Genomic DNA, 14,312 nt, shown 5'->3' on the forward strand with positions numbered 1-14,312 from the left:
GCATTTTCCAAGACAGCTCCCTGACTCATTACTGCAAGGAAGAGCCCACCTTTGCTAATACACAAGAAGTGGTATCTTCAGAACTGATGTTTAGAAACAAGGACAAGAAGGCTGTCCTTGGGAATTAAAGTGCCTCTTGCAGTGCTCAGCCTGTATGACTGCGGATCCCAGATGCTGATGGTGTTCGATGACATCAGTAGAGTTAGGTCAGAATGCATCCGGAAGCTAAGTAAGATGCTTGTAAATATGTATCATAAATTATTAGAGCAATTCTTTTTTAATTGTTTTAAAGCTTGCAGGTCTATTTCAACTGTAACTTCACTGATACTTGTATTTGTGTCTTAATGCTGCAATTCTTAACCTGCTTGTGAATCCGTCTCCCCGGGCAAAGCCCAAACACCTACGTTCATCTTGCCCTTATCCTTTCCCTGTTCACACACGCATACGCAGACACTTGCTTATAAGACCTATGAAGGTACGGCTCTCTAAGCCCGCCTCGGGCCTTTCTGCAGCACCACTAAACACATCCAAGCTGGGTCAGAGCTCACACTCTCCTTTTGGAATAGTGTGTTCAGGGAAGGGCAGAGGGAACTTGGTCTGTCAACACCTTTGCACTGCAGCTAGGGAAGCTTACATTGTAGAGCAGTTTTATGCCAGTATTTATTCCAGCTTGGCTGGATCTGCTGTTCACTTTCTTTGTACTCCGTGAGAGACATGAAACGTCTAAGGAACTGGCAAATCTAGTCCATGGTTTGCAAAAGGTAGATTAAGTGGTGAAATTTATTAGTAATAAAAAGAGGTTTTGTCATCATACCCACGCAACGTGACCATGAATCAGCCTTGTGATAGTGCTGCCCTACTTCTTTAAAATAAGCATGGGGAAAAAAAAATAGTTCTAAACTCTGCTAGAAAGGGGACTCTTCAGTGGACACAATTTTGATGTGCAGGGTAAGGTATTTAACAACCAGTTTAAAAACTTACCTGGCCTGTGTGCAGTGTACCCTGGTAACGTTGACCCTTTCCTTCAGATTAGCTACACAGTCAGCAAGTTTCAGACTTTCTGCTGTGCAGGAGTCCTTGCATGACAAAGAAAGACTCAAAGGTAGCTGTGAGGCTTGGTTTTGGCCATGTTTCTGATGTAGACAAGTCCCTTGCTGTTTTCAGGATTACAAGACACTGGTGTACACCTTTGCTGCAGGCTTTCCTCTTCCTCCATCTCTTAGGCTCTGCCCCCTTCCCCCATGGGTTTATAGCCGTGGAATAAAGCCAGTTGCTTTTAAGGAAGGCTCTGACAACCCTAGCAGCACAGGGTTTTGCCAGGCCTAGCATTAATGTATCTAATACAGCTTAAACAGGAATCCTTCCTTTGGCTTGCCAAATCATGAACTTCTAAGGAAAATACATGGAGTAATATCCCCCAAACAGTTACGCCTCTCTTCCATGAAACACTAACATTGTAGTTTTAGCTCTGAGGTTTACTTTGTGTTCTTCATGTTGTGTTAATGAATTGCACTTGCTTATATTGAAACTACTTGTCTGGTTAAGTCTAACTAAAGTGAGGGGTTTTTGTTGGCAGTTTGATTCGCTGTGGTATCGTGCTGCAGTTTAGAAATCTTGCTGTTGGCCTTATACAAACACACTGGACTCAGTGGAAAGGCTCCTAGAAGTTTATCAGAAGTTTTGGATGATTTTAGAATAGTCCTCTTTGGAGCCAGGAATTGGCCTTGCACATTCTGAAAAGTGTGAAACTGATGCAGATACTTAATCACATGGTGTGCTTTTTGACCTCCCATTTCAGATGCTAACATGTGTTTTCTTGTTACTATTTAAAGGTCAAATGGCTGGTGATCACACACGGCTGGAATTCCACAATATAGAAACAGGAATAATAACGGAGCGACGCTACCTGTCTTCTGTGCCTTCTAATTTCATTGGGCATCTACAGAGTCTTACATTTAATGGCATGGCATACATTGACTTATGTAAAAATGGAGACATAGACTATTGTGAGCTAAATGCAAGATTTGGATTCAGGAACATCATAGCAGACCCCGTAACATTTAAAACAAAAGCAAGTTATGTTGCATTGGCCACGCTACAAGCATATACATCTATGCACCTTTTTTTCCAGTTCAAAACAACCTCTCTGGATGGATTGATACTTTATAACAGTGGCGATGGAAATGATTTCATTGTGGTTGAATTAGTAAAAGGGTATGTATGGATTAGCATAACGACAAAAAAAGTCCATTCAAAATATATATACAGGAGAAATGCAAGAGAACGATTAGGATACAACTCTTTGACTGGACATATATGATTAATGAATGTTTCTTCATGTTAAACTTCATATGCTTTATTGTGACCTTTTTCTTTCAGATGAAGCTAGATGCCTGAAAAAAAATGAAAGTAAATAATAGGTGTAACTTCTATAGTGTTTACTACAAAGAAGTGCTAGTTTATAGCCTTCCTCTTGTTCTCTCTCTACGTATGTATGCATGTGTTGCTACATGGAGTGCTCGTTACTTTCCAGAAACTGGGGACTGCATCTCAGCTCATCTAAACGAATGGTGATTGCTCTGAATTAAGGTTGCTTCCTCAATTGGCGTTCATTTTGGTCTTCCTGTTGTACCAGTGCTACTGAGGAGTACAAGGAAATAGGAAATATTAGACATATTAGTTAGTGCCCCCTTGCTATGTAAAGAAAAAGGAAACTTTTCCACTTTTTTCTCTTTTCCAGGTATTTACACTATGTGTTTGACTTGGGAAATGGTGCAAATCTCATCAAAGGAAGTTCTAATAAACCTCTGAATGACAACCAGTGGCATAATGTGATGATATCAAGGGATACCAACAATCTCCACACTGTAAAGATTGACACTAAAATCACAACACAGAGCACAGCAGGAGCCAGAAATTTAGATCTTAAAAGTAAGTACAGTAATTCCTGTATAACCTACAGTGAGGATCATTACAGAATGATAACCTGAATCAATCATGTATGTAAACTACTGTATAATTTTGTAACACCATGTGAAATGTTTTATTTGATAGTAACTAATATGATCACAAGAGGTGACATCTTTATGTTAGCCTGACGATGCCAATTCAGTCATAGTTCTGCACAGTCACGTACTACGTTAAGTGTGTGAAAATGCCACAGGAAGAGAAGTAGCAAACGGTAAGAACACAGAGTGGCCCATATTATACCAAAATATAATTGGGGCACTAGAGGAACTCCAAAGTGTCTGTGAAAAAAGCTTGATTTTTACATGAACATAAGCTGTGTGAGTGACGTGCAGAAACCACAGCCCAAGCTTTACTGTATGACTGCAAGGCTTTGCAAAACCAATGATTATGTTAGAGAATTGGGGAATATTTTGACCTGTCTCCCACTGTTCAGTATTCCACATAAAACCTACCTTTTTGTTGGTAAAATAAATACAATGCGGTATTTCGATATCATAAAAAAATCTTGTAAGTAAAGCAATCTTATGTGGCAGTCCTCTAATGAATCGGTTATAAATACAAATTGCCAGATGTATTGAAGCATAAACATATATTCACCTAAATACGTAATGTTTTGCTGTTTTAATTGTAGGGTGGGATAAACTTCGTTTCATATCTCTAAACATACATTTTATAGGTCCAGCTAGGTTCTTAAGATCCACTTTTATAAACCAAACTGAAACATATATATATTTTAAAATAAGTAGTAGTATTAGTTGCAAGGATGGACTTCTGAAAAGCTAGTTTGCATCAGAGGAAAAAATCTTTTTGAAAGGATGTATAAGTATACCTTTAAAATACTGCCTACCAAATCAGACCTAAGAAAATATGTTCTGGTCATGTGAAAAAGTATTGTGTAGTTTAACATTCTTTATAAAAGTTCTTGTTAGAATAACCAAAATTTCATAATAGTCAAAGAAAACTTAATATTTCAAAGGCCAAGATGTTCAAAGTAGATATTAATATTCTATCAAGAGCTTATTCCTTGCTGGATTTTCTTTTAACTACCTCTGAGTCACAGATAATGAGCTGACCTTAGTAATTATTCTGGATTTTGTGATATTTCTCATGTTTGCTTCAGTTGAAAGTGCTATGAAGATTGCAAGAAAGACTGTGAAAACTGTATCTTGATATGTTATAATCTTCAATAAGAGCCTCTTTATCAGAAATGCTTGGTTTATAAATTAGAGCTTTTTGGATGGCTCACGCTCCGTTCTCAAAATTGTATTTGAAATTTGTGCCATGTTCTTTCTCATTTTTGCATCCTTGTAATTATGGTCGATGTTTATTGAGGCAATTTGGTATTTCAAGGTTATTTTTGATGCTGTAGAGAAAGTATCCAGCTTATTCTTTCATGTTTTGTTGCAATAAGTACTACTTCTGCATATGTGTATGTATTTAATATGGGTTTTTTTTTCTAGTATATTAATTAGACGTGAGTAGGAAAAATAATCCTGTTAAGAAATGATACCTACGTTAACACTGCCATTTTACTCTACATCTTCTTCAAACTGAATGTGGTGGTTTGGTATGTTGCTTTATTTAAGAAAAGAAAGTTTGAACAATGTGCTTAATAAAGGCACTAGAGGGCACTGTTATTTCACTAAATGCACTGCTTAGCGCAGTCACAGAAGAAAGCTCATCAGCGAGGGTAACTTATAAAATCCAACATTCCTTTGTTTTCCTCACTTTGAAAATTCTACTTTTGCTTTACCCTTTTGAAGAAAAACTGTATCCATAGCTGGTGTGTTTTCTAACCTTGAATTCCAGTGGGAAAAAAACTGAAGAGCATGAAAAAACGTACTGAGATTTGAAGCGTGGAAGGTGAATTGTATTAGGTGCTGCTTTTCTGTAATTCACCACCCAGGAAATGTGGCTAGTAAAAGAATAACAAGCCTGACATATTCAGTACAGTAATATATAATAAGCATCTTTCTTAAGCTGGTCTAGCCTACAGAGGTCCTCAACATCCGACTTCTCATAGTAGTACATTTCATTTTATTTTTTTAATGCGTTCCATTATATTTTACTCTGTCAGCTTCCTTCATATAAGCATATATCATAAGAAATTTTGTTGGATTTGTGGGGGAGTTCAAGCTGATACATTTTAGCCAGTGGCTAAAAAGAAGAAAAATTGCCTTTTGTTATTGTTTTTGCTTCCTTTGTATTCAGTTGAAATGCTTTCCTGTAGCTTGTTCTTTTCTATTTTATGTCAGTGTTCCTTATGATGACACATCTCTGTTGCGCTAGAAACACCCCATACACTTTACTGATAGAGGCAGCTATGATTAATTCATTGTCCTGTATTATTTTACCCCTAGCAACATAGCAAATTCAAAATTAAACTTCCTGCTAGTGATATCAATAATTCTGTTTAACCAGAGTTAGCACTGGGTGAAATATAAATGTGTACAGATAATACAGAATCTGCAGCCTTTCTGAGTAATTGTAGAGTTACCAGATTTTAGATGCTGAAATCCAAGCTAATCCTGGAAAGATAAATCAAATATATGCAGTTTTTTTGCAAATACACAGCATGAAGATATGACACAGATTGTGTTGTAGAGCCTGCACAGCATGCCAGTTGTCTGGGAAAGTGGACAGTTGCCATAAAAGCATGGCAGAGAATTTCCACTATACGTTTCCTTTCGGGTGTAGGATTGGGCTGTATAACAGAGAAAGTTCATTATTACAGGCGTGGGTTCCCTGCATGACCTCTGGTACAATTTCAGTGGATTAGAGTTGGGTACCTGTGGAAACACTTACATTAAATTCCCCAGCTTAATTATTGCTGTAATTAGATGGATAAATTATAAATTGGAGTGAAAATAGTTCTGTGTTTGGATTCCAAGAACTGTGTTATTTCTCCTAGCAGAGAAAATTAGCAAAGTGTACTCGGGTGCAGTTCTAGCAGATAACCCGTGAAGATAAATGAGTCTTAACAGCAAAGGCAATGCAGCTCAAGCCTGCCAACATTCAGTTACACAGCAAATTTGCTTTCATGTATTTCATGAGCAGATTCCCTGTCCTGCTTTCAGTACAGCTCAGATGATTAGCTTGGCTACAATTCAAGGCCTTCACAGACCAGAATAGTTGGGTGGAGGGGAATTCTTGCTTGCTGTGCTTGATGCTCTTACGGTTTGAGGGGTCCGAGAAATGCAAGTGAAAGTGGCATTTGACTCGTGCTCTTGTTCCTCACTGTTGCCAAAGAAAAAAACATCTCCTTTGCTCAGGCTGTAGGTATTACAACATCTATAATGTCTTTCCTCTCCACGTTTTTTTCCTGTGGTGTGGGAAATCGGACTTCTGTCACAATATTTTTTTTTTATGAATATTGGAAGATACATGATGTGCTTTCAAGGAGGAGGAACATCCTCAAGCATGACTTTGTATCCACTTACCTACTGGGGTTTAGTCTTAATTCTGCCTCTCTCCTACAAATATAGGCACTATTTTAATCCCCAAAGTTTTCACCCATTTTCTTTAAACAGTGAACATGTAAAAACCTACAAGAATCCACTCAGAATGTCAGAAAATTAAAACATTTTAGTATTTTAATTTTTTATAAATTGAGATGAAAAGTTGAAATATCGCACTCTCACCAAATGAAATGCTAAGGAATGCTGCTGTTATTTTAGATTTAACAATAGTTACAAACTTTTCTAGGAGTTGGTAGTTTCAGTACTTCAGTATCCTATCCTATTCCAAACTTTCTAGTTGTGATGTATCCTCCAGGATGAACTGCAGTCATTCTAATTTTGGTATTGGGCTAACCATATTTTCTTTTTAAAAGGAAATCGCCATCACAAAAAAATCCTACCCACCTCAACATTTATGGCTTGATTTTTTTGCTGCCTGTGCAGCATTTCATACATCTTTAAGACCTGCTTTTTTGAACTGACATCCGTACTTTCAACTTGTCTCACTCTGTTGCTCTTCCACGTGGCCTTCCCAAATGTCAATTTTAGAGTCCATTGTAAGTTATATGTTATTCCTGTGCTGTTATATCACTGCATCCTCAAAAAACGTTGTTCATATTACAGCATACATCAGAATCAGCTTCCTTCCTGTCTGGGTCTCTTCTCTGTTTTATTTCTGTAGCTTTTCACTTCCCTCTGGCTTCCTCTATTCCTTTGTGAGTTATGGGTGCTGTTGCTATATACATTTATGTATGTTCATATATTATACATCTATATATATATGCGCCTTTTCATTTCCCATTTTCTCCAGTAATGTGAAAACAGCCTAGTCTGAAGCATATGAAAGAAAAGTAATCATATTAATTTCTGGTATCACCTCAGTGGTTTTGCAAATGCACTTTAAATATACTTCTTCCATGTACATAAAGATTCACTTGACAATTAATTCATCCTTGTAAACTTTTAATGCAATTAACTAAATTATCAGTAGAACTACTAGCCTGGCATATTCATTGATGATTTGTAATAGTCACTTAATCTATTGATATTTCATTTGCCTGTCAAAGTAGGTTATTCATGCTATGCAAAACTGAGCTAAATTAGTCTTGATCGTAAGGAAGATTTGTTCCAGCAATGGAAATTGAAATCATTTCACTTTCATGTAGTATTTGTCCCTGTTGTTTTATATTGAGCCCATTATTATTATTGCTGCGTTACATGTTCTTCTCTATGTGACGAGGTCTCTATCAATGGCAGTGGTCCTTCGTATCTTTTATTACTAAGAAACAAAGCTTTAAGAAACACAGAAACTATTTTATATAAAAATGCAAATTTGTACAAATTAACAAGTATTAATGCTTAAATTTCTCAAATAAGCATACACGAGCTAATTGTAATGACCTTGCCAGTGAGCTGTAAATGCTTCATGCAGAAATAACGTTCTGTTCCAAATGCAGAGTTCCAAATGCTGTCAACAGCAAATAGATCTTCCTAATGTGACCTGCTGGAGTAGACAATGGCAAATGCAGCTGTTGTCTTCCTGATAGAGTTGGAAGAGCAGCCTCTGTACTGCTGGGGAGGGAAAAATAAGGGACTTAAACCTGAGAGCTCCTCTTTGAGTAGCAAAGATACATGGGCGGATTAACAATAGGTGATTGGACAACCTGGCCTAATGCAGACTCCTTTATCCTTCCTTCTTTGCAACTTGTCACATACTGCTTCTAAACAGCCATGCTGCCTACCAGAACGTGTAAATAATTTTGGCAATGCTAAGCCTTCAGAGATTGTATCCAAAATTATGAGATGGGGAAAAAAATAAAAATCTACTCCAGTAGTTCTGGATTAAATAAAAATTAAAGAAAATACTCCCCTGCTCTTTTCAGTCTCTTGCACACATACAGATGTATAGATTTGCCTACATTCCTACAATTGTTTGACATGTAGGTTATTACCGTTGCTGATTGTGGAATTGCTTTCAAGCCCTGCTGGAATACTAAGTAAAAGCTACGCTAAGGATAATACAAGAAGCATGTATACCCTTAAAACTTAGAAAAAAAATCTGGATATTTAGTGTAAATATATCACACTGAATCCTAGCACCGCCCCAGCCAACAAGCATATTCTGAACTTGTTTTCAAAATGTGCTGCCATGGGTATGAGAGCACCATCCTCGTGGATCTTGGCATTCTGACTGAGCAGTCCTTTTTGCAAAAGAACTGCTTCATGTAATATCCTCAGGGTCTGGAGGTGATTGTCTTGATCAAGTCATTGGTAATATTATGTAAAAAGTTGCCCTCTGCAAACCTACATTCAAAATGGGAACGTTTAACCTCTCAGCTTTTTGGTAGCTTTATGTGGAGAATCTTGCCTGAAGTACTAAGAAGAGTTTTGTCGATGATGAAGTCTGAGGTCTAGGATGCCTGTTGAAAAGAGGAATTCCTCACTCTTTTGACAACAAGCTCTGCTAAGAGCATGTGTTGGCTATTAAAGCAGAGAGTGAGCAAATGATTCCAGAAGACTACCAGGAGGAAGGGAAATCTGAGTATACTGTGCCGTGAAAATGCCTGCTTTGTTAGATCTTGTCTATTTTTGGGGTGCGTATGATGTACAAAAGTGGTCAGAACAGGAAAGAAATGAAGGACGTTTGATGTGCTTGAATGCCTTCACCTCTCCACCACAGCCATCCCCCTCATGCAGATTAATTGGCATAGCATCAATTCTGTGGGAGATGGATTACCACGCACGTTTATATGGCAATTAGGTTTTATTATTTACCATTTAACATGCATCACCAACTTTCCTCTCAATCCATTGGACAAGCCAGACTGCTTTGGTTTTAAATCTGTTTAATCTTTTTCAATGCCAGTGATTTCTATCTAGTCTTCAGGGGAGGGGGGGAAGAAGCAAAGAGAAATAAAGTGGCTGGGAATCTGAGAGTTGTTATTGTCAAGAAAATGTTAAATTTTTTTGTGTGTAACTCTTGTTTGAGAATACGTATCGTTAGAGGACAGGATTGTTGGGGAAATGGTGGAGAGAAATCTAGGGGGATGTTCAGACTTGAGCACTTACCTTTTGAGTAACTACTTTTGTTTATTGAAAACTTAGCTGCTAAGGACATTGTCATGTTGTTGCTTTTCACACACACATGCACACACACACTTTCTATCATGTAGCTTTACTCGCTTGTGGAACATAGGTGTATTTGCATAACCATTGGGCAGTTCTGAACAGAGCCAAAAAGTGTAATAGGAATGAAAACTGAGCACCACGAGGTGAATGCGGAAGCAGAGAGCACATCCAGCAGAGCTGAGATGTAAAACGGTGAGCAGCATAGCAATAGCACGAGAAGAAGTTTCTAGACAAAAGCACATTTGCACCAAGTGCAGAAAGCCTGCAATGCAGTTATGAGAGTAGCATGGTTAGAAAGCGGTGTGATGGAGTCAGAACATTTGGAGAAAGGTAGAGCAGGAGATATATCTCCAGTGTGAACTGCCGTAGAAATTGGTGGCAAGAGAAATCTGTAAGGTGCTCTTCCTGGTGCACCCGTCAACTGTTAAGTTCTCTCTGGTACCTCTTAATTCTCACTGCCTCTTTTTCTGGCAGTGTAGATTAGAATGCAGCACTACAGTGAAAGAGAACAATATCAGCCAAGGGAGGAAATACCTTCGAAGTTAAATTCTCTTGACAAATAACTAGAATATGTCATATATGCCAATAAGGATGACTAAAGAACACCCACAATGCCAGTGTTTCAGTGCTGGTGGTTTCTTTTTTTGAATATCTTTAATGAGGTATTCAGGGAAGATACTGAAAGCAGTGTAGAATTGGGCTGAAAATAACAGTTTCAATATTCCTTCCTGAAAGAGTGACTTGCTAACCCATAAATTCCTTTTTTTTTTTTTTTTTTGTCTGTAATCTTTTTGCCTTACTTGCTTATCAGTATGGGGAATGTGGAAGAGGGAAGGCACCACCTATCACATACAACTGCCTCTTGCCCAAAGTATTTGAAAGGGCAGAAAACTCAGCAGATCCTGGACAAATAAGCTAGCTATCCTTTGCCTTCGTAGGTGAGAGAGAGTCTAAAAGTGATGGAATTCATCACTCCAACAGGAAAAATATTTGAAAAGCCTACCTTTCTTCAAAAAAAGAAAAAAAAAAATCACATCAAACCTAAACTACTTCAACCACAAATCAATATTGAAGCTACAGAATGGACTCTTTGAAGTGAATAAGTGGGCATAAACTACAAAGTTTACATATTCATGTCTTCCCTCAAGTGCCCTTGCAAGTGGTAGACAAAATCCAGTCGTGCTTTGCTCTAGCACCAAACAGGCCTGTGAATGCGCAACAAGTGCATATTCTCTACTCTAAAGGGAGATTTGAAAAGCCATATGCTGGAGCGTATGTGCTGCAGAAGCTGTGTGGATGCATCATTTAAGTCTTTGTCAACTGTCCTTCAATTTATTATTGGGTTATGATCACAGCAGGCTTCCTGATTTATTCAAAAAAGAACAATTATATTTCATCTATATTTTTAAAGGATCACATAATATTTATTTTTTTTATATGGCACAAAAAGTAAACATTTAGTCATGAAAGTGGGGAGAGAGACTGTAGAATCACCACTCATCTGCTATTCAAGCCAAATTCCTTTTCTAAAGTATGTGTTGAAACCCCACATCTGAAAGAGAAGTCACCACTTTACCTATTGCGCAAAGTAAATGGTATGTAGGTACTTTTGTACTTGGAGAGGGGAGAAGGTCATTGAGGACAAGTAGGCTCCTGTTTTTCATTGAATGTCAAAGGCATCTAGATGCCTACCTGACATTTTCATTTGAGACAGTATCCCTTGATTCAAAATCAGGGTGTTGTCTGTTGTGTTTAAGTCAGTGCATATTCAGCTTGTGTGGGAGTAAATTATTTTCACATTTCAGTTGCCTCAAAAGTACCATGAGTTGGGTTTGTGTGGGTCTTCTTATGTTGAGTTCCACCTGATACTTCATTGTGCAACTATTAAGATACTACAAAGCGATTTCTACTGATCTTCTAACAGCAAATCATCTGTTTTATGAAGGACTTGAAGAAAGTGAGCACTTCTTTCTTTCGAGATTACACTTTCCCTATGGCATTTCTCAGTCTTTGCAGTCTTCATTCCTCTTTGCCTGCCTGAGGGAAGAAGCTGTTATATGCTTGATCATTTTGAAATGGTGTATTTGGAGAAAAGTGTGCCTGACACCTCAGCTTCAGCACTGCCAGATGTTCCTTTGTATTTTCATGTGTCATATAAAGGAATTGCAGAGATACCTGTTGTGCTTTCAGAACCCACCATGTTATGCCAGAGCTATCCATCTCTTTCCTGGGGAGTAATACCGCTCTAGTACACTGCAGAAGCACTCTTGTTCCTAGCTGTAGTAGTGATTTAGTGCCATGTGACATTAGAAACAAGACAGAGAAATTTCTTCTAAAAACTAAAGAGAAATTAAGAGAATAGCTGAAAGTACGATTGAAACCGGTAGCACAATAAGACACAAAAGGAGAATAATCTGCTTTTGGAGGGAGTGATGGATTTGAAGATGCCTCTGTGCAGCCATATAAAAACATTCCAGGGATGTTGTCTTTATGGGTTATGAAAAAGCCAAGCCACAGTTCCTTCTCCTGTTTTATTTCCTCTTCTTTGTTTTGTTTTCATTCACACATGGAACTTTTTTGAATGAATGATGTTCATTTCTTGTCAACAGTGTGTTCAAGAGGTGAACACCAGATATGTACAAAAAACCATACAGATTTCGGGGAGTAAAGAAGCCTAACTATATCCTGGTTAAACTACTTGTTTAAGACTGAGAGGGGATCTCATCAATGCTTATAAATATCTAAAGGGCAGGTGTCAAGAGGATGGGGCCAGACTCTTCAGTGGTGCCCAGTGACAGGACAAGGAGCAACTGGCACAAACTGGAACACTGGAAATTCCATTGCAATATGAGGAAATTTTTTTTTACTTTGAGGGTGGCAAAGCGCTGGAACAGGCTGCCCAGAGAGGTGGTGGAGTCATCTTCTCTGGAGATATTCAAAACCCGACTGGACGCGTTCCTGTGCGACCTGCTCTAGGTGACCCCACTCTGGCAGGGGGTTGGACTAGATGATCTCCAGAGGCCCCTTCCAACCCCTATCACTCTGTGATTCCCTGACCAGTATTTACATATTGCTGTTACCGTTTTAATCGCATGGATAATAATTCCCTCTCTACTAGTGCTGGGAGACCATGGTAGTTTTTGGAATAGTTTTTGCCCACCAGCATGTATTGTGTAAGAATTCTTGGATGTGGACATGAATCAGGAAAGAAGGAAAGTCTCTGAGGTGACCTGTCAACAATGTCAGTAGTGCCAAATAATAAGATACTTCTATTACTTATTCAGAAATATTATTTTACATTTCTTTGTGTTGGTATTTGCAAAGTTCTTATTTTGAAGAAATGTAGAGAGTTGGGATAAAAAAAAAAAGGATGAGTTATTACAGAAGGATTTGCCAGTATTTGTTTCACCAACAGTTCTGTGTGACTCACTGTTGTGTGGTGTTCTGTGCATTTTTGCGTAAGTGTGATTCCAATAATGAATACATTGAGAATTGAGAAGTTGGGATCATTTATTAGCTAGCAATTTGTTTCTGTGTTAAATTCACTTGTTCTTCAAAGTACAAATCAGCTTTAAGTGAGAAAAGAGATACATAGGAGTAAATAGGAAAGCTCCTTTTGGAATAAAGGAAGATCTGCATTACGTGTAAAAGGTATACATTAAACCCACTAAACTCTTCTCTTTGTCAGTGCTTCTGATATAACTGAGCAGTACTATTATTGCCATGATAAATAGGTATAACTCTGAAAAGTGCTGCCTTCCAGTTGATTCCTTTGGTCTGCAATGAACACGCCGGTGAGAAACACCGTAGCATACTTATTTTTTGGCCTCAGAAAAATGAAGACAGGAAACAATCCTCCCTGCCTAAATAAAAGGCGATAACTCTGTGTACTGACTCCTAATATAAGTAAGAAGAGAGTTGTGAGATTAAGGAGAATCTGCTTTCAAATAAAGTGCTTTATTTGAAGCTTCTGCAGAGATCAGAAGGAAATCTTGGAACGCTATTCACTCACCCATTTTTTTACTACCTGCTACTTTGTTTATGCCAGTTGTTATATTTTATACAAATTGTTTATTTTCCTTCATAAATTAAAAATGTCAGGATAGTTGTGAAAAAAAAATTGGAGACTATTTCAGGAATACATTTAAAAATCAAAATAAACTTCAGAACAAAATACATGCACGAAAGACAATGGCTAAACTTTGGTTCCAAAAACTATGGTTAGCCCTGTAAAACAAGTATATCCCTTTCTATATGTACTTAAAAAATGATTCTATGTTGAAAGAAAGAAATAGAACTGCGTTTTCTGTTGTGCACAATTGAAATGGTCACACGTTTTCAGTGGTAGCGGTGTTGCAATAGATTACGTTTAGGCTGCAGCTAGTTTAAATAGTGTCATGATCTCATACTATTGATCTGATGAACTGTGATACCTTACTTGATGAAATAACTGACATGTAATTCATAAAGGTAAATAGGCACATACTCAACAAGGGATTAATCCTGTTTTAGAGGGTGTAACGTAGCCAGTAGTAAAGCTGTACTTACATAAGAAGTGAAAAAGAGGAGAAAACCTGAGAACTTGTATCGTACTATGTTGCTTCCTCTGATCTTTTTTAGTGGGAGCAGGAACAAGTTTTATCTTTTCTGAACCTCTGCTAATGAACATTCAGTATACAAATATTTTCATTAACAACATTTTCTCCAATTCTGCCTTGTCTGAATTTCTAATGGATTGAGTTTTGTAGGAAACTA

At 37.8% G+C, this 14,312-nt stretch overlaps 1 protein-coding gene across 23 annotated transcripts in view; it reads left to right on the plus strand.

Moving 5' to 3' along the window:
• Positions 1-14,312, plus strand: part of NRXN1 (neurexin 1) — a 715,088-nt gene that overhangs the window by 336,573 nt on the left and 364,203 nt on the right. For all 23 annotated transcript variants that reach the window (XM_054193682.1, XM_054193683.1, XM_054193681.1 and 20 more), the window contains 2 exons: positions 1,833-2,214; positions 2,741-2,931. In XM_054193682.1, coding sequence (XP_054049657.1) covers positions 1,833-2,214; positions 2,741-2,931 — 573 coding nt within the window. The remainder of the gene's footprint in view (positions 1-1,832; positions 2,215-2,740; positions 2,932-14,312) is intronic.

This window comes from Rissa tridactyla, chromosome 3, assembly GCF_028500815.1.
Source record: "Rissa tridactyla isolate bRisTri1 chromosome 3, bRisTri1.patW.cur.20221130, whole genome shotgun sequence".
NCBI classification, from domain to species: Eukaryota; Metazoa; Chordata; class Aves; order Charadriiformes; family Laridae; genus Rissa; species Rissa tridactyla.